At 42.0% G+C, this 21,664-nt stretch overlaps 1 protein-coding gene across 3 annotated transcripts; it reads right to left on the reverse strand.

The window, feature by feature from the left end:
• Positions 1-1,713: 1,713 nt before the first annotated feature.
• Trim21 (tripartite motif containing 21) lies at positions 1,714-9,875 on the reverse strand. Of its 3 annotated transcripts, XM_048788182.1 has the most exons (8): positions 9,528-9,751; positions 8,108-8,559; positions 7,512-7,607; positions 6,254-6,484; positions 4,841-4,863; positions 4,107-4,207; positions 3,653-3,828; positions 1,714-3,484 (listed from the first exon to the last, which is right to left on the reverse strand). In XM_048788182.1, exons 2-8 carry the CDS (start codon positions 8,513-8,515, stop codon positions 3,251-3,253), a joined length of 1,269 nt encoding a protein of 422 aa, XP_048644139.1. In that variant the 5' UTR covers positions 8,516-8,559; positions 9,528-9,751; the 3' UTR covers positions 1,714-3,250. The 3 variants fall into 3 exon arrangements, with proteins under 3 accessions (XP_048644139.1, XP_015333018.1, XP_015333019.1); XM_015477532.2 differs by lacking the exon at positions 9,528-9,751 and adding an exon at positions 9,774-9,875 and having other exon boundaries at positions 1,714-3,828; XM_015477533.2 differs by having other exon boundaries at positions 1,714-3,828.
• Positions 9,876-21,664: the final 11,789 nt, after the last annotated feature.

A 21,664-nucleotide genomic window follows, 5' to 3' on the forward strand; every position in this document is an offset into this window, starting at 1 on the left:
TGCCGAGTTTGATTGGGTGGTATATTTACTAATGTTAGACCCTCTCTTTTTTTGTGCCTACTCTGTAGAAGATTATGACTTGGGAGTTCCACTAACAGCAAAGTGACTCAAAGTGAGTCAGATTGCCATGTGAACTGGAGAAGGGTATTGTTCAGGAAAGAACATGAGCTTTTGGATCAGACTTGGTTTGAATTCTGACTTCACTGGTGATAATGAAATGTTTGACCTTGGGAAAATTACTTATTCTCTTAAAGTCTTAGCATGTGCTTAGCGGCAACAGAAAAAGAGGCAAATCAAAACCAAACCAAATTAAAAAAAACTATCTGTAATTCACTTATCCAAGGGCATCACACACACACACACACACAAAACCCATCTAGACAGAACCTATATTAATCATATACATGCATTTAATATCACTTAAAATACATTTATTTGAATTTGATATGGGGGTTGCCATAATCCCCAAATGTCTTGATTATGTCCTGATTGTAGCTTTATCATAAGGGTGTGAGAGAACTAAGTATAAATAGGATCCTGACTCTACATAACACAGGGTAAATTGTGGATACATTTAAAACTTTTCTTCTGTTCTGCTTTTAGTCCCCAAGGGGTGGAAAGTTGATTCGTGAGTTTATCTCCCACTTCTATTATCATTCATGAATTAAAAGTCTCCTTCACTGTTCAATCCATCTTATTGGTTCCACAATTCTGAAAGGTAAAATGGGCCCAATCTTTGGGGACAGAATGGGTTACAACAGGACTGAGGGGTTGGAATTCCAAGGGAGAGGGGTGAGGCGAGTGGGATGGGGCAGAATCATCTAAGTCATCTTGAATCTGGAGGAAAGGAAGAGGTGAGAACAGGCAGAATAGTCTCTTCTATCAGAGAGGAAACAGATGATGAAGGATGCTCTGTGTTTGAGAAAGCAAGGAGAAGGAAAAGGAGGAAGTTGTCACAACATACTTATGATACTCTAGACAGAGTCTGTGTCCCACCTCCTACTTCTGAACTCAGAAACCACACTACCCTCCTGGATCTCTTTCTGCTGAGGCTGTCAGATGCTATGCCCTCTCCACAGAAATGCAATGTTGGTCACTGCAATTGTGCCTATTCTGTCCTCCCATAGGGAGATTCCTGCTCCAGACACACAAGCCTGAGGTGCACATATTTGAGAGAGCTTGTTAGTGGCCGAATCCATGGTTTGGATTTCTTTTTTATGCCCTTTCACACACTGCTTTCCACCATCAAACCATTCAAGCTGGAGATGTGCGCTGGGGGCAGGACTTTGAGATGAGGTAAGCTGGTCACAACAGGAAGGAGATGAAACTCATTTCACCATCACTATTTGCATGGAGGGGAAAATAAAAGCAAATTCTCTCCTCACCTTGGATGATGGGATACTTCATCCTCAGAAGTATCTTTTTAGGAGAATCTGGAAGACAAACTTGTTCTTTCTTCTTGGTTCTGTGTGTCACCTGCTGACCTGGAATGCATGCTGACAGACATATTTCTCCAGGCTCAAAACCACTTCCTCATAATTGGAGATGTGGCCACAGCCACCCTTCTCTGCTATGTCTTAGAAACACTTATTCTATGTAAACCAGAAATACTTGCCTAAAGAAAGGGGAATTTGAAAGTGGGGTGATAAAACTGGATGTTCTAGGGAGAGTAGGAGTTTGCCATTTTTCTGGGAAGAACAATGAAATCAGGGGGCATGTTCATCAGCTTTTTATTCCTGTGACAAAAATACCTGACAAGAACAACTTAGAGGAGGAAACGTTTATTTGGGTTCAGTTTCAGAAGTTCAATCCATGGCTGATTAACTCCATTTCTTTGGGCCTAAAGTGAGGCAGAACATCATGGTAGAAGGGTGGGGTAGAGGAAAGCAGCTCATCATATGGTAGTGGCAACCATAAAAAAAAACAAAACACAACAAAACAAAAAAAACACAACCCAGATAAAGCAAAGAGCCAGGGTGAAGAGATAATCTCCAAGGGCTTACTGTGACCTATTGCCTCCAGCCACATCCCACCTGCCTGTAGTTACATCTAGTACAGCAATCCTTTCAAACTGTTAATACATTTAATGAATCAGTCACTGATTGGGTCATAGCTCTCATAATCATTTTACCCCTGAACATGGCTGCATTGGATGACATGAACTTTTGGGGGAATACCCCCTATCCAAATCATAATAGGGGGTTGTTCCAGGCTGGACTATATGAACAGTATTCCAGGAACTTTGATGTTATCACTAGTAAAAATATGAGAACATGGACAGAAGGTGTTTTTGCTGAAAGCTCAGTTCTTGTCCCCCATGGCAATTCAATAACAAGGACAAAGTTTTGAGCAAAGGAGATACACAGGGGACTCCTGTCCCAAAGGCAGTGATTCTGCCCATCAGCAGGAACAAGGGGGCTTTTAAAGAGGTGATTCAGAGACCACATTCCCCGTGTTCTGTCAGAGTTGCAACTCACTTATTTGGGAGACAGTCATTTCTGATTTTGTGGTACCATCCCCAAAGTTTGGGTTACTTTGTTCCTAAGGTGGGTGTGTACTCAAGGACAGATAAATCTGGTTACAATGGGGAAGAAAGGTAATCCTGCTTCCCCAAGACTAGGGAGGAGCAGGGAGAGAAGAGAAAGAAAGGTCCATTTAAAAAATAAGTTGCAATGGCAGAGCAGCAAGGGCTGTATTAAAAAACAAAAACAAAAACAAACAAACAAAAACCCCACAAACCTTGTACAATGCTAAAAAAAACCCCGAAACCCACCAACATTAATTATGTTTAGAACTGTTCAAGTATTTGGGGTTTAAGTCTGTGGATTGTGGCTCAGTGGTAGAGTGCTTGCCTAGCATGCATTAGGTCCCAGGTTCAATCCCCAGCACAGTAGGGAACCTCAATATTTGGGGTTTAAGGAACAATGAGTAAATTGGAGACTGAAAGCACAATGTATTTAGGAAGCCCTTTTCCAAACCATGAAAAAGACAGGCCAAAGGTAATAGCCTGGAGATAGATATTGTTATACAAGTCACATAAAGGAGACAGAAACACGGTTTTTGGTCGAGTTTTGAGTCAGATATGAGGAATTGCCTTCACTTGAGGGCATCCTAAAGGAATCTAGGGCAGAGATATTGATATTGAAGGTCATCTGGCTTTCAGTGATCTCCCTGCTAAAGCCTGCTTGCCGAGACCCTGCCACCTATGCAGAGACAAGATAGTTCAGAGTTCATGGGATAAAGGCAGGGTTCATGGATGAGAAGGGACACCCGATTTTGACCATCCCGTTTTCAGTGGACAGAGGGCCAGAGGGCCTGCATTTCCTCCTCCATCATTGAAACCAGGGTTGAAGAAGGGCCGCAGGGGTTCCGTGAAGGCACATTCAGAGAAGGTGTAGATGAGGGAGCCATGATCAGTGATGTTATAGAAGGAGACGATGCCATCCTCATAATTCAAAAAAATCCCAACTTGGCACGGAGGCACCTGAAGATGGAGGGGAGTCTGGGGACAAGTGCCAGCCTCATACTTTTCTTTGTTCCACAACCAAATTGTCCAGAAACCATTCTCAGTATTGACCAAAAATTGCCCCTTCCTCCGTACAGAGTTTTTGCAGACCCCCAGGTCCCAGGCCTCCTTTCCTGTCACATTTACCTCCCAGTAGTGTTTTCCAGAGTTGAAGCTCTGGGCACCGAGGACTATAGGATAATTATCAAATCTCTCTTCATTTTCTGGTACATCCTGTCGGGTGTTTCCAAGTCGCACTCGTCTCCTATCCTCTGAAAGGATGAGCCATGGATTGGCTGTGTCTTGATCCAGAGTGATGTATACTACAGAAAGAGGACATAGGTCTTGTGTGTTATAGGGGCAGTGTCAGTAATCCTGTGCTCCTCATGGGGAGACACTCCCCATTGAGGGGGTGACCCTGAACATCATATGATGAAATGACACCCAGCCAACTCCAGCCTTATCCTGACATCTGAAGGAACCTTCTCTAACTATTCCCCATGTACTCTGACCTGCCACCTCTCCTTCTTGACCCCGAGATCCTCTGCCCTCCCATTATTCCCTTTTGCTCTAACCTAGCAACTCCTAGAGGTCACCTCACCTCCATAGGTCCTCAGCATTTTCTTTAGTCCTGGCACATGACAGATACTTCTTAGGTCTGGGGAGTCAATGTCCAGCTTCTTCAGGTTCCAGGACTCACTCCTGGGGGAAAGAATTCGAGATCTGTCTCCCACTTCTATCCTACATCCTAATGAAACTTATAAACACCTCATGTTCTAGTGTCCAGGTGAGAGAAAAAAAAAAAAAGAAAGAATATGGTGTTTAATTTCTATCAAAGAGTTCCTGGGTCCATGAACCTCTGCAGACTGTGGGTATTCTACAGTTCTTCTCAAGCCCAGGGTCAACACACAAGTGTGTTCTGTTTCATTTTACAGGCAAGGCATGTGATATAGGCTGAATCACTTCTCTAATGAACCTTGAGGAATCTTGCCCATGCTGTGGATCTTACTCATGGCTCATTCTGAGAGGTTTGCAACTGGTTAGGTCACATCTAGAAAATAAGTCCCAGCAGGCTGTGGATTCAGAACTTCCCAGAACATCCTTGTTTGTTGGAGCTTTACTGTATGACAATGCGATAGTCTGATTACTTTGGACAATTTACCAATTGAGGTGCCCATTTATTAGCTTTATGAGACCAGAAAATATTTTATAGAGGGTCAGGTCTTTGAGATTTGGGAGGCATATGTAGAAAGGCATGCCCTGAAATTTTTCCCATCAATCAATAGATATGCGCTTCCTGCCACCCATTCTTTTGGGGAGAAAATTTCTCCTTACCTTTCCAGGACAACTTTCACCTCCTGAGGAGAAAAGAGAGAGTGTAAGTTTTGGAGTTTCAGACTCAAATGTAGAGTTTAGTGTTGTGGTAAGGTGGTATCACCCTCTGATCCCTGGGGATCCGCTTTGCCCTGGTCCTCTGGTCCAAGGCCCAAATGATGATTCTGACCAGCTTGTAGCAGAAAGAATGTGGGGATGCTTGTGGGGTAACCAGAAACCCAGCATAGGTGTATCCTACAGCCAGGGAAGGATCCTCAGTTTAAGGGACTCCGACTCAGAAAACAAATTGGAAAGATCAGATTCTTAGAGGGGGTTGGGGGAGGAAGGAAGGTGGAAGAGGGAAAATAGCACAGCCTGAGAAAAGCCCAGAGACAGTCACGGGGAAAGAGGCTCAGGTAGGATGCCCAGAAACAGCACCCTTTTACTTGTGGGCTGAGTTGTTTGGAGAAGGTTTAGTTAATGCTGTGTCCTGTGCTGTGGGTAATGTTGTCCAATCAACTGAGCATATTAGATTGCAGGGCTGGAGGCCCTCACATGGGAACTGGCTCACTCCTAGGCCCAATCAAAAGGGCATCAGGAAGTCCAGTTCAGTGTTGGGCAGAAGACAGCCTGCCAAGTCAAGCCAATATAAATCAGACAGTGGCTCTGTCTTTAAAACAAGAACAACAACAAAAAACAGGACTATTTTCATGACCACATCTGACTGGAAAGGTGTGGGAAAAGAACCATAGAACATTAGAGCAGAGGGACTTCTGATACCACTTTTTTTTCCAAAGTGAGGACAACATAACCCATTGGTGGATGCAAGATGATTTTAAGCAGGACATACATACATAAAAAAAAAAAAAAAGCAACGTTAATCTTTACTTTTACTACTTCAGTGAACTTCGTTAAATCATTTGATTTAGTCTGATTAACATCTCTTAACAACTATTTCTTAGTTGTCTTATTTATGAAATGGAAAGTAGTATCACCCACAAAGTTTGGCAAGTCATATGTACTGTAAGAATTTGTAGTTATTAAGAAATACATGAAAATTGGCTACTATTGTTCTAGAAAAAATCTTTTAAAACTAAATGTATTCAGGAAAAAGTGAGGCAATTTAAAGAAAAATAACATTAAGATCATTTAGTCCGTAGAAATAGCAGAGTGTACAGATGATGTGCTTATGAGTAACAGTAGGAGAACTATCGTTATTTAGTTCACTGGTATCAAAAATAGAGACGACAGGTCTAGAAAAGAAAAGGGGCTTAAGCTAGAGTTGTGGAGAGAATTGGTGGCAGAGCAGGAGCCACTGTCTCTTAAGTTTCACTTCATATTTTTTAGTTGTATTTATTAAAAACCTCCTCATGGTTAGATATTTATCTCAATTTTTTCCCTCAATCACTCCTAGAACCCTTCTTCCCAACTCACCTGCAGGAGCTCCAGTGCTGAGCCCCGACTCTTCCACTCCAGCTCCGAGATCAGCTCTTGCAGGGCCTGGCTTTGCCGGGCCAGTTCAGCTTCCGTCTCCCCCAGGATTCTAAGTTGTTCCATCTCATCCTTCTCCAGCTTCTGCATCTGCCTCTGTTCTTCTTCATCCAGAAAGATTTTCTGCTGCATAAACTCTGCATGAATCCTTGATTTGTGTGTCTCAACCTGCCTCTTTATGTGAGGAGAAAGAGATGGTTTCTATGAAAATTTCCCAAGCTTTGGGGATGGAGGTGTTGTTGCCTATTTCTGTCTCTTGAAGACTCAACAGTCTGGTTATGTCTGAGAACTCACACACACACAATTTTCTGGGGACTCTGGTAGGCAAGTGTATGAAGCTTCTGGAACTAGCATTGGTAGTGGTTGGGGCACATTGTAGCTATCCTATAATCACAGCCACATCAACATATAGCATCAGCAGATACTTCTCAACCTTTCTTGCAAAATGCAGTTGAAAGTCCATTTGTCCTTTGCATCTCAAGGAGTTACAGAGAGTAAAACCTGCTCTCACTCATGACAACTTCACAAAGACAGGATCACAATACCATTCCTAAATTCCAGGGAAAGGGTGGCTTTGGGATATTCTTGGATTGCCCTCTCCTGCTAGAGACTAGAGGGTCAACCAATAACATAGAATATACTCTTTTACCACTGTCAGGGTATAAGTGGCAAAAGGGTATATGTACTGAGATCCTTCCATAGCCCTCTGATCCTGGACACTCCCTACCTCTTCTAGAAAAATCACCATTTTGGAATAGGCTTTAGTTCTCCATTATACTTTGGGCCAGAGACCTGGACACGGTCAAGCAACTATCTGGTCAGACTGTTTTTTCCTGCCTCTGACACCTTGATGGATTCCTTCAGTCTGTCTTCATAGCCCCTGCCATTTACTAATATGGCCTCACAGTTGGTTTCTTTCTTAGGATAACTCTGTCACAGACGCTGAAATGCTGATGCTGTAATCCCCTGAAACTAGGCTCAGAATAGCTCAGTTTGAGCCTTTCAGTACCTTCTCCAGTGATGCTCAATCTTTGTGCCTGTTAAAAAGCCCCCATTCTTTTTATTCCTCTCTATACAGAGACCTAGGAGGTAGACCATTCATAGAGTGAGATATACCAATTCCATTCCTCCTCAAAAGGTATAGCTAGTTAAGATTCCCCAAGTTCAAGAACCTGGGCCCTTCCCAGACTTTAACTCTTGCCTTCCAGTCTGCTCTCTTCATTGCAAGATCCACTTCCAACTTCTCGGTCAACTCCTGCTTTTTTCTCAGTTTCTCTAACGCCTTTTGGAGCTTCTCCTGTGGAGAAGGATAGCAGGTTAATCCCTCACCAGACCAAAAAGTAGGATGAGGGGTGTGGATTGGGGCAAGATCATATTGGTTCTTAGAAAAAGACCAAGAACAAAGAAGGAGGGAGGACTAGAGACTGACTGCCACAGGAATTCCCATCTACAGAATTCCTACTCCAAAATTTTACTTTGGCAAAAGCCTAATACGTCTTATGAAACAGAGCTCTTCTAATGGGGTGGCAGGATGGGGGTATTACTCATTTCTAATTAACCAGGAGGCCAAGAGGAAACATGATATTTGAAGTATTTTCCCATAGCAGATCCCCTACCCTTGGGAGGAGAAGGTTGTAACCTGCAATTTCCCCTTAGACAGGGAAGGAAAGAAGTATTCCTCCTTTTCCCCCAACTTCAACTCCAGAGGTAGCTCTTTTCTTTCTGCTGCTCTAGGGAACAGACACTCATCAGGGCCCATCTTCTCCGGGGATTCCAGTGTTTGTGCTAATGTCTCACCTGATATTCCTGAGCAGCCTCCTCAATAGGGACCATGGTGTGGTCACGGTGTTTCTTGGATTGGGCACACACCCAGCAAAGGGCCTGCCCATCTTTCTCACAGAACAGGTGAAGCTTCTCTCCATGCACAGCACAGCGCGCTCCCTGTGTGTCTTTCTTGGCATCCTGGCCTATTCGTCGAAGGTTTTCCACCATGTTGGCTAGCTGCCGGTTGGGCCTGAGGTGCCTGAGCATAAAGTGCCGCCGGCACACAGGACAGACACTGCCTCCGTCTTTCCCAACCCGAGAGATGCATTCTTGGCAGAAGCTGTGGCCACATTCGATGTTCACAGGATCCACCATGGGATCGAGGCAGATAGCGCATGTGACCTCTTCCCACATCATTTCCAGGGGTATTGCTGAGGCCATAGTGGTGATGTCCCTCTGAAGCAGAACTGAAGATTTTGGGGAGGCTTATGGGTAGAGAATAAGGGAAAAGAGAAGATGAGGTTTGTATGAGAAAAACTATCTATAACTAGTCTATAAGAGGAAGATATGAGAATGAACTGGAGGAGTGAAAATAAGAATTTATCAAACTGACCACCAAGGACCTCTCTGTAGTCTGGCCCTATGATCCAGTCAGAGGAGGAAATCAAGTCTCCAGAGGAAGTAGAGAAGATTGGTGGGAACCTTAGAGGTACAGCTGTTGAATTATACATGATGAGTGATACTTTCATCATGCCTATCCCTGCTTAAATCCTCAGTGCCCAGTCTTTTCCCATCTGCATTCTCCCATCTCATGCCACCAAGCCATCATGTCAATAATAAGCTAATTATAATAGTGACCATTTACCATGTACCTTCCACACTCCACAGAGGTGATTCATGTTTTACACCTGGTCTTCATTAATCTATAAAATAATGGCAGGAGTTGGGTGACATACAGTCATGCGCCACATGACATACTGGTCAGTGATGGACTGCACGATGGTACAACAATAGTTTATATCATATAACCCAGGTGTGTAATAGGCTACATTATCTAGGTTTGTGTAAGTACACTCTGATGCTTGCATAACAGTGAAATCAGTTAATAGTACATCATTAAGGGATGTATGATTGCTTATGTCAAAATAAATGTAAATGTATATTATACACACAGATGTTTTGAATATATGTATGTGCATTCAAGGATACATATGCGTACAGACAGACACATACACAGCACTCCCTGGGATCTCTCAGCTGTTCCAAACTTAGAACCTGACTCCACTTCCTCTAGGTGAACATTCTAAACGGGCTGCCCCTCAACCCCCAGAAGGGGGACTTCGGCAGGGGGAGGGGGGTCGTCTCTTGTAGGTTCCCCTGGACCACCCTCTGGGCTCAGTTATAATGCTAATTCCTCCCAGCTTCACCAATCCCCTTGTCCCAGCTGAGATACCTGCATCCAGGGCAGCGGGAGCCCCTGCCAGGCGACTCTGAAGTCACTCAGAGCGCAGCTTCCTCCCAGACAGGCCAGCATGGGATGAACCCCTGGGCATGGGGGAGCCAGCACTACTGTCCAGAAGGCGCTAGGACAAAGTGCTCTAGGGTGGTCACTGGTTGGAAGGGGCTCTTCAAATCCTGGCATGGGGGAGAGGTCCCCTCGGCAGGACTGGGGTGCCTTGGTCTAGCCGGCCCCACTTACCTGATCAGTTGGCCGTGGCTCCCTATTTCACTTTCAGTTTCCTCTCAGAGGCAAGCCTGAGAGGAAATGGGAGGAGCAGTGGGAGGAGCAGTGGGAGGAGCGGAGAACTGAAGGGCGTGGGGAGGAGAGAGACGACTAGTTAGAGAGGAGAGAGGGGATGTGGGCGGGAGAAAGCAAAGCGGAGGCGGGCGGTGTCAGCTGCCTCTGGCTTTTGGGAAGCTGGGACCAGGGAAAGCACAGAGCAGTCAGCCGAGGGCACGCCCCCTGCCAGGTGTCTGCTTTGACTAAAATGTTTCTCTACAAATGGAAGTGTGGCTGCTTTGACACTGATCCTCACCCCACACCTAGGTGCTGTGTCCACGTCTGGGAGCTGCTCTTGAGGAGGTCTGGATGCAGAGGCAAGGCAGGGCGCTATCTTGCTTGCCATAATGTGCCGTCTTCCAGAAATGAATTCTTTTTCACATAACGGATATTCTTTTAAAATCCAGGGGTGAGAGATTTGTTCCACGAAGCCTAAGGCAGATGTCATTCCAATGAGTGCAATGGACTTGGCATTTATTGAAAAAACAAACAAACAAACAACTGTATTCTTGTCACTGAACTAGGGATAGTCTCAGGTCATTATTGTGATAAGATACATAGAACATAAAAATTACCATCCTAATCATTTACATGATTGAGTACACTCATTGTTGGGTAACCACCATCGTCCACCTGCAGATCTTTTTCATCAGCCTAACCTGAAATTCTCTACCCCTTAAACATTAAATGTACCCATTTATATGCCTCCTCCAGTCCTTGACAGCCACCCCTTCACTTACTGCCTCTGTAAATTTGACTAATGTAGATGACTCATGTAAGTGGAATCAAAGTATTTGTCTCATGGCTACTTCACTTACCATGATGTCCTCCAGGTTCATCCATTATTGTCACATGTGCCAATATTCTTCCTTTTTAAGACTGAATAATATATGCATTTAGTTTATCCGTTCATATGTTGAGGGACACTGGGCTTGTTTCCACCTTTGGGCTATCGTGTATAATACTGATGTGTCTGGTTATGTTTTTTAAGCTATACAACAATTTGGTGATTTAGGGGTTTTTACAGTCACATTGCAGGAGACACACTGAGGCTGAACATAGTGAAGCTACTTGCTTGAGGTGACATAGTAGACATAAGAGCACTAGAGCTGAAGGTATAGGAAAGAGCCTCATTTTGGCAACATCCCTGAGAGAGTAGAAGTTTCAAGGCAGCTAGCAATGAGTGGACATAAACTGTAGAGGAGAAAAGGGTGGCGAGACTGGAATTCTCAGTTCCTTTCAACATAAACTTATTAAGTTATAAGGGACCAAGAAATGTCTAAACAAATATAAAGGAAAGTTCAAGATATAGAAAACCTAAAAATACTTCATGCTTTGAAATTTCCAGGTCTATTTAAAAGTTTTTCTTTCTCCGTGAAAGACTATCAGGTGACAATTCCAGATTGTACTCAATTTCAGGAACATAAGTATTCCCAGAAAGCAGAACAGATACAGATCACTTCTTCCTTGATTTTTTTTTTTAAAACTGAGTTTGTAGACAGTCAAATTGACTGCTTTAAACACGGCAGACCCTTTGTTGTTTCCAGCAGATGAGTAAGCCATCACTGAGGGTTAGGTCTCATAATAAAGCAGACGTGGATTCAGCACCGATTCTGCTAGGTGCCTACTTATCTACTAACTAAATAAAGTTAAGTAGTTTACTCATCTACTTAATAAAGATTAATACACATTCCACAGGATAGTTTTGGCATGTCCAATAATGTGCACACAGATCGATTAACACATGCATGGATGCTACATTTTCCACCTTGGTAATTTAGAATGAGTGGCAACTTTGGTCTTGAAGTCCTCTCATCCACTCACAGTACTGTGGTACTTCAGTGTTCTTTTCCTAGTTAAGTATTCCACATCTTTACTTCTGAAGGATCAGTGTCCTTAATGTCCCTGCCCAGAACATTGCTTTTATTATTAAATAGAATGAGAATCTCTCTAGTGTATACCTTGGGTTTTAGACTTTGTCATCCTTGCCCCATTATCTGTTATTCTTGTAACAGGAATAAGTCATTCTGGCCAGTATAAGAAGTCTGACCTTGCCAATTTCTGTAGTGCCTTACGAAGACCAGAGACGAGATAATTACAGATTTCAGTTTGTTAGAACCTGGTTGCTATCTCTGGTGGAAGGGCTTTCCCTTCTTCACTAGGATTTCCAAACTGGTTTAAACTCATGTTCCATAAGCGAGTTATTAGTTTGAAATAAATCTTATACTCTAATAAAGAAGATAGTGAAGGCATTGATAAATTTCTTAAGTCATATAATTTGCCCATATAGAGTCTGGAAGATATACACGACTTAAACAGACCAATATCAAAGTGAGGAAATAGAAGAAGCCAACCAAGAAAAGCCCAGGACTGGACGGATATACAGCCGAGTTTTACAAGACCTTTAAAGAAGAACTAATTCCAATACTCCACAGTTTCAGGAAATAGAAAAAGAGGGAGTACTTCCAAATTCATTCTGCGAGGCCACTATCACCCTGATTCCTAAACCAGAAAAAGAGATCTCAAAGAAAGAAAATTTCAAACCAATATCTCTAGTAAATATATGTGCAAAAATACTCAATAAAATTCTGGCAAATCGGATACAAAAACATATAAAAAAGATTGTGAACCATGATCAAGTGGGATTCATCCCCGGGATGCAAGGTTGGTTCAACATATGGAAATCAATAAACATAATTCATCACATCAATAGACTTAAAGAGAACCATATGATCATCTCGATAGATGCAGAAAAAGCATTTGACAAAATATAGCACCCCTTTATGTTCAAAACACTAGAAAAACTAGGGATAACAGGAACGTAACTCAATATTGTAAAAGCTATCTACGCTAAGCCTCAGGCCAGCATATTCTAAAGAGAATAACTGAAGGCATTCCCTCTAAAATTTGGAACAAGACAGGGATGCCCTCTCTTACCACTTCTATTCAATAGTTCTTGAAACACTATCCAGAGCAATTAGATGAAAGAAATTAAAGGAATAACTATAGGAAAAGAAGAACTTAAACTAGCATATTTGCTGATGATATGATTCTATATCTAGAAGACCCAAAAAACTCTTCCAAGAGATTTCTAGAACTAGTAAATGAATTCAGCAAAGTGGCAGGATATAAAATCAACACCCATAAATCAAAGGCATTCCTGTTTATCAGTGACAAATTCTCTGAAAAGGAAGTGAAGAAAACTCCCCCATTTACAATATCCTAAAAAAATAAAATACTTGGGAATCAACCTAACAAAAGAGGTGAAAGATCTTTACAATGAAAACTATAGAACCCTAAAGAGAAATAGAAGACCTTAGAAGATGGAAAGAGCTACCTTGCTCATGGATAGGCAGAATTAATATTATTAAAATGACCATACTACCAAAAGCACTATACAGGTTCAATGCAATTCCAATCAAAATCCCAATGGCATTCCTCATAGAAATAGAAAAAGCTATCATGAAATTCATCTGGAAAAATAAGAGACCCAGAATAGCTAAAGCAATTCTAAGCAAGAAGAGTGAAATAGATGGTATTGCTATACCAGACCTTAAACTACACTGTAGAGCAATAGTAACAAAACCAGCATGGTACTGGCACCAAAACAGGCTAGTAGACCAATGGAATAGAATAGAGGACACAGAGACTAACCCACAAAATTACAACTATCTTATATTAGACAAAGGTGCCAAAACCATGCAATGGAGAAAGGATAGCATCTTCAACAAATGGTGCTGGGGAAACTGGAAATCCATATGCAACAAAATGAAATTGAATCCCTATCTCTCACCATGTACAAAAGTTAACTCAAAATGGATCAAGGATCTAGGGATTAAACCAGAGACTCTGCGTCTAATAGAAGAAAAAGTAGGCCCTAAACTCCATCACATGGGGCTAGGCCGCAACTCCCTTAATAAGATGCCTATAGCACAAGAATTAAAACCAAGAATCAACAAATGGAATGGATTCAAACTAAAAAGTTTTTTTCTCAGCAAAAGAAATAATATGTGAGGTGAATAGGGAGCCTACATCCTGGGAACAAATTTTTACCCCTCACATATCAGAAGAGGATATACAATCAACAAATATACAAAAAATGCTCATCTCTAGCAATCAGAAATGCAAATTAAAACTATTCTAAGATACCATATCACTCCAGTAGAATGGCAGCCATTATGAAGTCAAACAACAGGTGCTGGCGAGGATGCGGGGAAAAAGGTACACTCATACACTGCTGGTGGGACTGAAAATTGGTGCAGCCAATTTGGAAAGCAGTATGGAGATTCCTTGGAAAACTGGGAATGGAACCACCATTTGACCCAGCTATTCCTTTTCTCAGACTATACCCAAAGGACCTAAAAACAACATATTATAGGGACACAGCCACATGTTTATAGCAGCACAATTCACAATAGCTAAACTGTGGAGCCAACCTAGATGTCCTTCAGTGGATGAATGGATTAAAAAAAATGTGACATTTATACACAATGGAATATTACTCAGCAATAAAAAGAATAAGATCATGGCATTTGCAGGGAAATGGATGTCATTAGAGAAAGTTATGCTAAGTGAAGTTAGCCACCCCCCCCCCCAAATGCCGAATGTCTTCTGATATAAGAGGGGTGACTCAAAATGGGGTTGGGAGGGAGGGCAAGGGAAGAAGATTACCTCTGGATAGGGAATAGGGGTGGGAGGGAAAGGGAGGGAGAAGGGGAATAGCATGGATGGTGAAAGGAGACCCTCATCACTATACAAAATACATGTATGAAGATGTGAGTTTGGTGTCAACATACCTTATATACAATCAGAGATGATAAATTATGATATAATGGTGTATTAAGAATTGTAATGCAAAAAACAAATATTTTTTTTTTAAAAAGAAATGAGTAGGAAGATGAAGTGGCCCCCAAGTCTCTAAAGAGTGTTTATTTTAGATAGAAAAAAAATGTCATCACATAAAGGTTGGTGATTTCTCAATTTTAGAGCATGTTATATAGAATAGTGGATTTTTCATGTGCACATACGCAATAGCATATTTTTATTATTTCCACCCCTGTAAGGGTAAGTTGCTTGTTTTAACCATGTATTAGAATTTATCAGACAGCCATCCAATCTGATAGGAATATTGCCTATTTTGTGGGGGCAGATTTCTCTTGTTTTAAAGTAACATGGTACTAGAAGACTGTTTAGACCCTGCTAGGAATAGTAAAAAGAATCAGGGTCAGAGTTGGTATTTTGTGTACAAGTGCCTATAATAACAGGGATAGAAGCTGCCTGAGCTCCATAGCCTGGATTCCTCCTGAGGAATATCTGTTCACCACTGCTGACAAGGACACTTATCCATGAGCCCACTGAACAAGCAGCCAGTGACGGGGACAGAGTCTGATCAACATCCACAAGATGGGTCATTTTCTCTCATCGTTGAGCACCTCCTCTGTATTAGATGTCTTCTGGTGGGCTTTTACAGACAAAATATTTCCACACTCTTTATAAAGGGTTTCAAAACACACCATGCCCATAACACTTCTCATCAATATTTTAATCTTGTTATTTCTTTTAGCAGTTTCTGACTCACAGACCAATCCATTTAATAGAGTTAAGGTGGCAGTTTATATACACTCATATGTAAACTCAGTTTTTCTTCTAATCACAGGGGATAATCATTTGCTTAAAGCTGTCCACGGGGAAGATCTTCATCATTGTCTTTCAGGGTGACTGTATGAACACTAATCTTGTGCACCATCTCAGATTTTCTTCAATCCTTTCATTCTATTAGCACCCTAATAGTGCTGGGCCACTACTTTATACACACTTTTAGATTTGGATAAAACATTGTGGGGCAAGGGATCCAAATTTTTAAGCAACCATTATGGGTCAGTTGACAGACAAAGTGCGAGAGTGTGATGATTAATTTTGGTTGTCAATTTGACTGGATTGAGGGATGCCTGGAGAATTGGTAAAGCATGTGCTTGTGAGGGTGTGTCCAGAGAAGGTTGAGAAGTGGCTTAAAGCGAGTGCGGAAGGCACACTCTGAATGTGAATGGCACCATCCCAACAGGCTGGGGGCCTGGATGGAATGAAAAACGGAAGTGGGAGACTAGCTCTTGCTCCTCTTTCCTTGCCTGTTTAGTTTGAAAGAAACAAGTGGGAACATGATACTTTAGCAGATTTTTTTTTTTTTTTTTTTTGCTGCTGCTGCCACCCGAGTATACAGAAACTACAATGCTTGAAACTTTTCTGTGAATCTAAAATTATTCCAAAATAAATTTTATTAAAAATTCAGATAAGAACAGTGGAATGAATCTGACCTAAGTTTCCTATGTACATATATGAATATACCACAGTGGATCAACATTCTACATGTCTACAAGACACTAATAAAACCTCTAATAGAAAGATAAGTAGAGTGAAGGGAATGGGGGAGGGAGGAGGGGAGATAAAGGTGAAGTTCTGGGAACTGAATTGGAGCAAATTATATTCCATGCCTTTATAATTTTACTAATGTTGTAAGTAACTAAGAAGAACCAATAAAAAAGAATAAACTATATCATTGAAAAAGAAACTCCCTACAACCTGTGCCTATGAATGGTAGGGGGAAGGTTAATGTGACATGTTGGATATAGAGGAGTCTAGATAGATTAAAAGTTGGTTTTGGTAACTATTGGAAAGTAAAAGCAGTATGTGTAAAGCTACTGTAAGCCCTATTCTAAGTGCTTTCATGTATTTTAATAGAATTTTAACAATGATCTCATGAAGTAACCATTAGCTCTGGTTTACAAATAAAGACTAAGGCTCAAGGAAGTAATTTGCTCATTGCCACATAGTTGACAAGTGAAGATCTAGATATAGATCTCAGCTTTTCCATTACATCATGCTTGATGGATAGTCTCCAAGGGTATTTCTGGGAGAGAAAGATTCCTTTATTTTCAACCATCGTCATCCCTCAGGTCAAACCCTAAAGTTAGATAGGAATTCCCTTTCTCCCAAGATGCTTCCCGTGTCTAAAGCACTCATGCACATCTCTTTGCTTATACTGCCTGTTCTCTTACACTGTGGAATTTTGCAAGAGTCTGCTCTCATTCTTTCTGGAAGCAGAAATTCCTTGTGGTCTGTTGCCCCACGAGGACAGAGTGTGTTCCACTCTAACTACTCTTTTGTCCCCAACCTGTCTCCATTTAGCATGCAATTCATAGGGCTGGCTCTGAGGGAAGTGCAGGGATTCAGTATGGTGTGTCTTAGTGTCCTCCCAGTGCCCCCTAAGAAAACTCATCCATGCTAAATCAGGATGCACTACTTGATGCTTCCCCCAAAGTCCCAGAGCTGCCTGGCCCAGAACTCAGGGGGCTCAGGAAGTTCAACTATGTAAATCTCTCGGATTTGCACCAGCATCCCAGCAGACCTGTTATTTCCCTACCTACACTAGAAAGATTATGAAGTACTGGCTTTTAATGACACAGCAAGAAATGTTTTTCGCAAACAGAAGGACAGATGAAAGGAGACACAAGCTCTGGAGCTGTGGTGAGTGCAGGGACGAGGGCATCTAAACCTGGTCTATGCTGAGGGCACGTGGCCTTGCACCTCCAGCCCCCATCAGCATTTCTGCCTTGAGCAGCACTGAATGGTATCAGGGTAGGGAACTTCCTTCCAGGACATTTCAAAGGCTGAGGGTGAGAGTTACCTTAAGGTTTTTGCCAATTCTGCTTGAGTTGGCATCTGTGAGGAGGTCTTGTCACATCATAGCTCTTTTTGAGCTCGATGGTCTGAACCAAGGAACATGGTCATCTTATGATGAAAGGAGACACTATCCCTCCTCAATCTGGGAGAAATCAATGGATAGTTGTCCAAGATCATTGGCAATGAGTGCTCCTAACACAGGCAGAATCTGCCAGGTATCCTGAAACCTACTGTGGGACTTAAAAAAAATAACTACAGGGAAAAGATAAATTTCTTGTGCATTTACATGATGGTGAGATTCATGTATGTACATAGGAGAATCAGATTCATTCAACTGTCTTTTTTCCTATCCCCCTCCCTTTTCTTTGTCTACTGTGGGACTTTTGATTATGGGGTGAAGATAGCAAGAATAAGGACACTTCCTAAACCTGCAGCCTGGTTGCTAGACTAAACCTCCTCCATGATGGCATATTCTGACTAGTTTGAGCAGGGGCAGTGGGGAAATCCATCTTCATCTTATAATAGCCTTCTAGGTCTGTGTTAGCTTATGTAACAGCTGATCATAACACTAAGGCTTAGGCTTTCTTGAACTATTGGTCCCCACCAATAGTTAAAGTACTCTTATTCTTTTATACGTGAGAATGTTCAGGACATAAGTGGGGCATGTTTTTTTTTTTTTTTATTTTTTTTTGTGGGGCATGTTTCTTAAACCTCTAATAGAAATAGTAAAGCCAGGATTCAAACCCAGAACAGCAGATCTAGAGCACACTTTTATTTTTTGGGGTACCAGGGATTGAATTCAGAGACACTTAAATGACTGGGGCTGTAGTTCAGTGATTAATTTTTATTTCCAGACAGGGTCTTGCTGAATTGCTTAGGGCCTCGCTAAGTTGCTGAGACTGGCTTTGAACTTAAGATCCTCTTGCCTCAGCCTCCCAAACTGTTGGGATTACAAGCATGTACCACTGCACATGGCTTTTTAAAATTGATCAGAGAGAATTTATTCAGGAGATTTTTAATAAAAGTATCACTTTCAATTTTTTTTTTTAACAAAATGAATATTGAGATGTGGTATAGCACGGTACCATGTATGAAAAAAAAAACCCAAGATCTGATTATCGGAAAGTATTTCTCACTATTCAGCTCTTCAACTGAAGTCTCCTACAGAGGACAGAAAGTTGCCCCTTTATTTCATAAGAATGTCATAGCAGAAGATACTCAAACTTCCTCACACATTCTGCAGTCATCTCTGCCATATAATGAAAACTTTAAACAGCTAGTAAACAATTGGAGGTGAGGAAAGCCCAAGTCATTTTGGGGGGAGCTGGGGACTCTGCAGTCTGACTTTTGGTTATAGGTGTCTGACCCAGATAGGCTGAAGCTAAACTTATTTTGGATAGGATGGGTGTTAGACCCAGTTTTGGCTAACACCAATATGGGCTTGGGAAAAAAGTTGGGTTTCTGGTTCCTGCCCCGCAGCAGTGCCAGGACTTACACTCCCCTCTTAGGCCCAGGACTCAGCTGGCAAAGCCAGAGGCTTAGAGCCTCCCATTCCCTTGAGTGCTGGAGACTGATGCTTGGTTGCTATAGAAACCTTCTTGAAGGCAGAGGGTCTCCAGCCTTCTTTAAGCTGGGTCATTTCCTTTGAGGACTCATAGCTTGGCTTTTGGGAATAGATTTCCGATTAAAAAAAAAAAAAAAGAAAGTTCTTCCTCAGAAGAATCTACTCTGTATTGATTCTTTATCCATCCTTCTACCTACCCATCATCTACATAAGGTGGTGGGGGATGAGAAAGATTTACCAGATTGCTTGGTTGCCTTCTCAGGAGATTAGTACTTCTAGGAGAAAATTCTTCTTAAGCCACTAGCCTATAACTAAACTTACAATATGCAATATATGGTGGTCAATAAGCATATAGGCTCCTTACTGTTTTAGGACTTTTCTATGCAGAACCTCAAGGATTGATACATTTAAATGTTCAGGGAGGAAGTGGGGAAGATTATGAGGTGATCCTGAAAACATGCAATTCTATTTCATCCCCTTTGGGGATAGATATTTTCAGCATTGACAGTGTTGATAGTCATTTAGTTAATAATGCCGCAGCCTACCAGTGTTTAAGAATGTGGGCTCTGGAACCAGGCTGCCTGAATTTGTGCTCTGGCTCAGTCACATCTAACTTCATGACCTTAGGCAAGTTATTGAGCCACCTGGTGCCTCAGTTTTCCCATGTGCAACATGGGAATGATAATTATACCTACTTCACAAGGTAGTAAATCCTCAATAAGTAGTAACCATTTTAATGCTTATTATGTGCCAGGCATGGTTTTAAGTCCTATATTTTTCATTTAGTCTTTATAACCATCAGGAGACATATTTTAAAAAAATTTTAATAATGAGAATGAGGAGGAATAGATACACCAGCTTTGGAGTCATAGTCTTAGAGGGGAAAAAGAAACAACTAAGTTTTGAATTCAGGAGCACTTTGCCACTGAGCACTTTGCCACCTAGCCCTTTTGAGACAGGATCTAGCTAAGTTAGAGGTTGACTTAGAACCTGTGATCCTCCTGCCTCAGCCTCCCACATTGCCGGGTTTACAGCAGTTCTCCACCACACCCAGCCCCCTTACTCTAAATGTAGCTGTTGATAAGGATTCCTCACCTCTCAAACTTTCCTCATTGTAGAAAGAAGCCATGAAATACTAGCTGTGAAATTCTGGGGTAGTGTCTGATTGCAGGAGGACAGAAGAGGCTGGACACTTGAGGAATTTTCAGGAAGCAGGTTTATAGACTGCAGGATTCAGAGGTGGCTCTCACCTAAGAATTCTTCCTCTGAAGAATGAGTACAGAAATTCTTTGAACTATTTACCCATGTGGGGTGGATGGAGGCTAGGGGATTCATGACAAGCACATTTTATTCTATTCTCTATACAGATAGGGGTTTCAAAGTTTTTTTCCTCCAAACCTGGCACTTATAAACAAAGAGGAAGCTATAAACCACAATGCCTTCTGCAGATTTTTGTTGATGGCCGATATCAGAGAGGTTTTTGCGCAGGATAAGCACTTACATGCTCCAAGTCTGGTGGGGGTTTCTGATTAATTATGGTAAGGGTCTTCTGGGTGGGTGGGGGTCTCTGGCCTGCTTCATATTACTATTACATTTTAGTAAATGACAAATGTGTGTGTGTTGGCAGTGCTGTTTGTAGTCTTTCCCATGTCTAACCATTCTGAGGCCTTTTATTGTGTGAAAGGACTGATTGTGAACTCCTTTTTAATCCTGCAGCACTGGGGAAGGATGGGGAGGATGCAGCCTCCTTGTGTCAGAAATGGTGTGTTCTTGGGTGCAGTGGACTGGGGAATGTAACTTATGCTCTGCCTCCAGAGGATGAGCCAGTGTGCATAAAGGTGGGAAAAAACGTACAGGAAGCAGAGGGGCCTGGCTGAATTAGTATGAAGACTATTCCTTTTTGCGGGTCATATTGCTCCCGTTTCAAATGACTGCATTTGCTTTAAAGGGAAATGGAGTTAGAGGGACAGAAAAATGGGCCTTTAAATTATTCTGTGGACAAAGAATCAGTTCACAATAAAGTGCCAAGATTTAACTGACTTGGATTTAAATTCTGGATTGGCACCTAGCTTCATTAACTCAGAAAAGGTACTCAGCCTCTCAGTCCCAATTTTCTCATCAGAAAATAGAAAAATATCCCACAAGACTACGAGGTTATACATGTACAAGACTAAGACAAACCCATCACACTCAATGCCTCTTTCCACCATTGTCATGTCTTCTGTGTTGTATCACTGTGGGAAGTCACCAATGCAGTTTCTGGATCATGGCCAGTGCCACTCACTGAGAGCAGAGACCGAGAGCCACAACTCCAGGAAGATGTATATGGGTACACCTTCCTGTCCACGTTGGCAGCATCTGATCTGGGCCTCTGTGCTTCCACTCACATGGACTGAAATGTATGGCATCCCTTGCGGTTGAACAGAACGTGGCCCTGACCTCCATAGTTGCTTGGGTTATGAATAGCATGTGGTGACGTGTGTGACAGAGGCAGGTACAAAGCCTGGCAATACTGGCATATGAGAGAGCTCTTCCTTTCCAGCCTACACTTAATAACCAAATGAATGAA

The sequence above is a fragment of the Marmota marmota genome, unplaced genomic scaffold (assembly GCF_001458135.2).
Source record: "Marmota marmota marmota unplaced genomic scaffold, marMar, whole genome shotgun sequence".
NCBI classification, from domain to species: Eukaryota; Metazoa; Chordata; class Mammalia; order Rodentia; family Sciuridae; genus Marmota; species Marmota marmota.

Bases quoted from the DNA above. Each gene is read 5' to 3' on its own strand.
- Trim21 (XM_015477532.2), bottom strand. From the start codon at position 8,515: ATGGCCTCAGCAATACCCCTGGAAATGATGTGGGAAGAGGTCACATGC. The intron at 7,608-8,107 runs GTGAGACATTAG...CCTTCTCCACAG, and splicing joins AGGCTGCTCAGGAATATCAG to GAGAAGCTCCAAAAGGCGTT. The intron at 3,829-4,106 runs GTGAGGTGACCT...CTCTTTCTGTAG, and splicing joins AATGCTGAGGACCTATGGAG to TATACATCACTCTGGATCAA.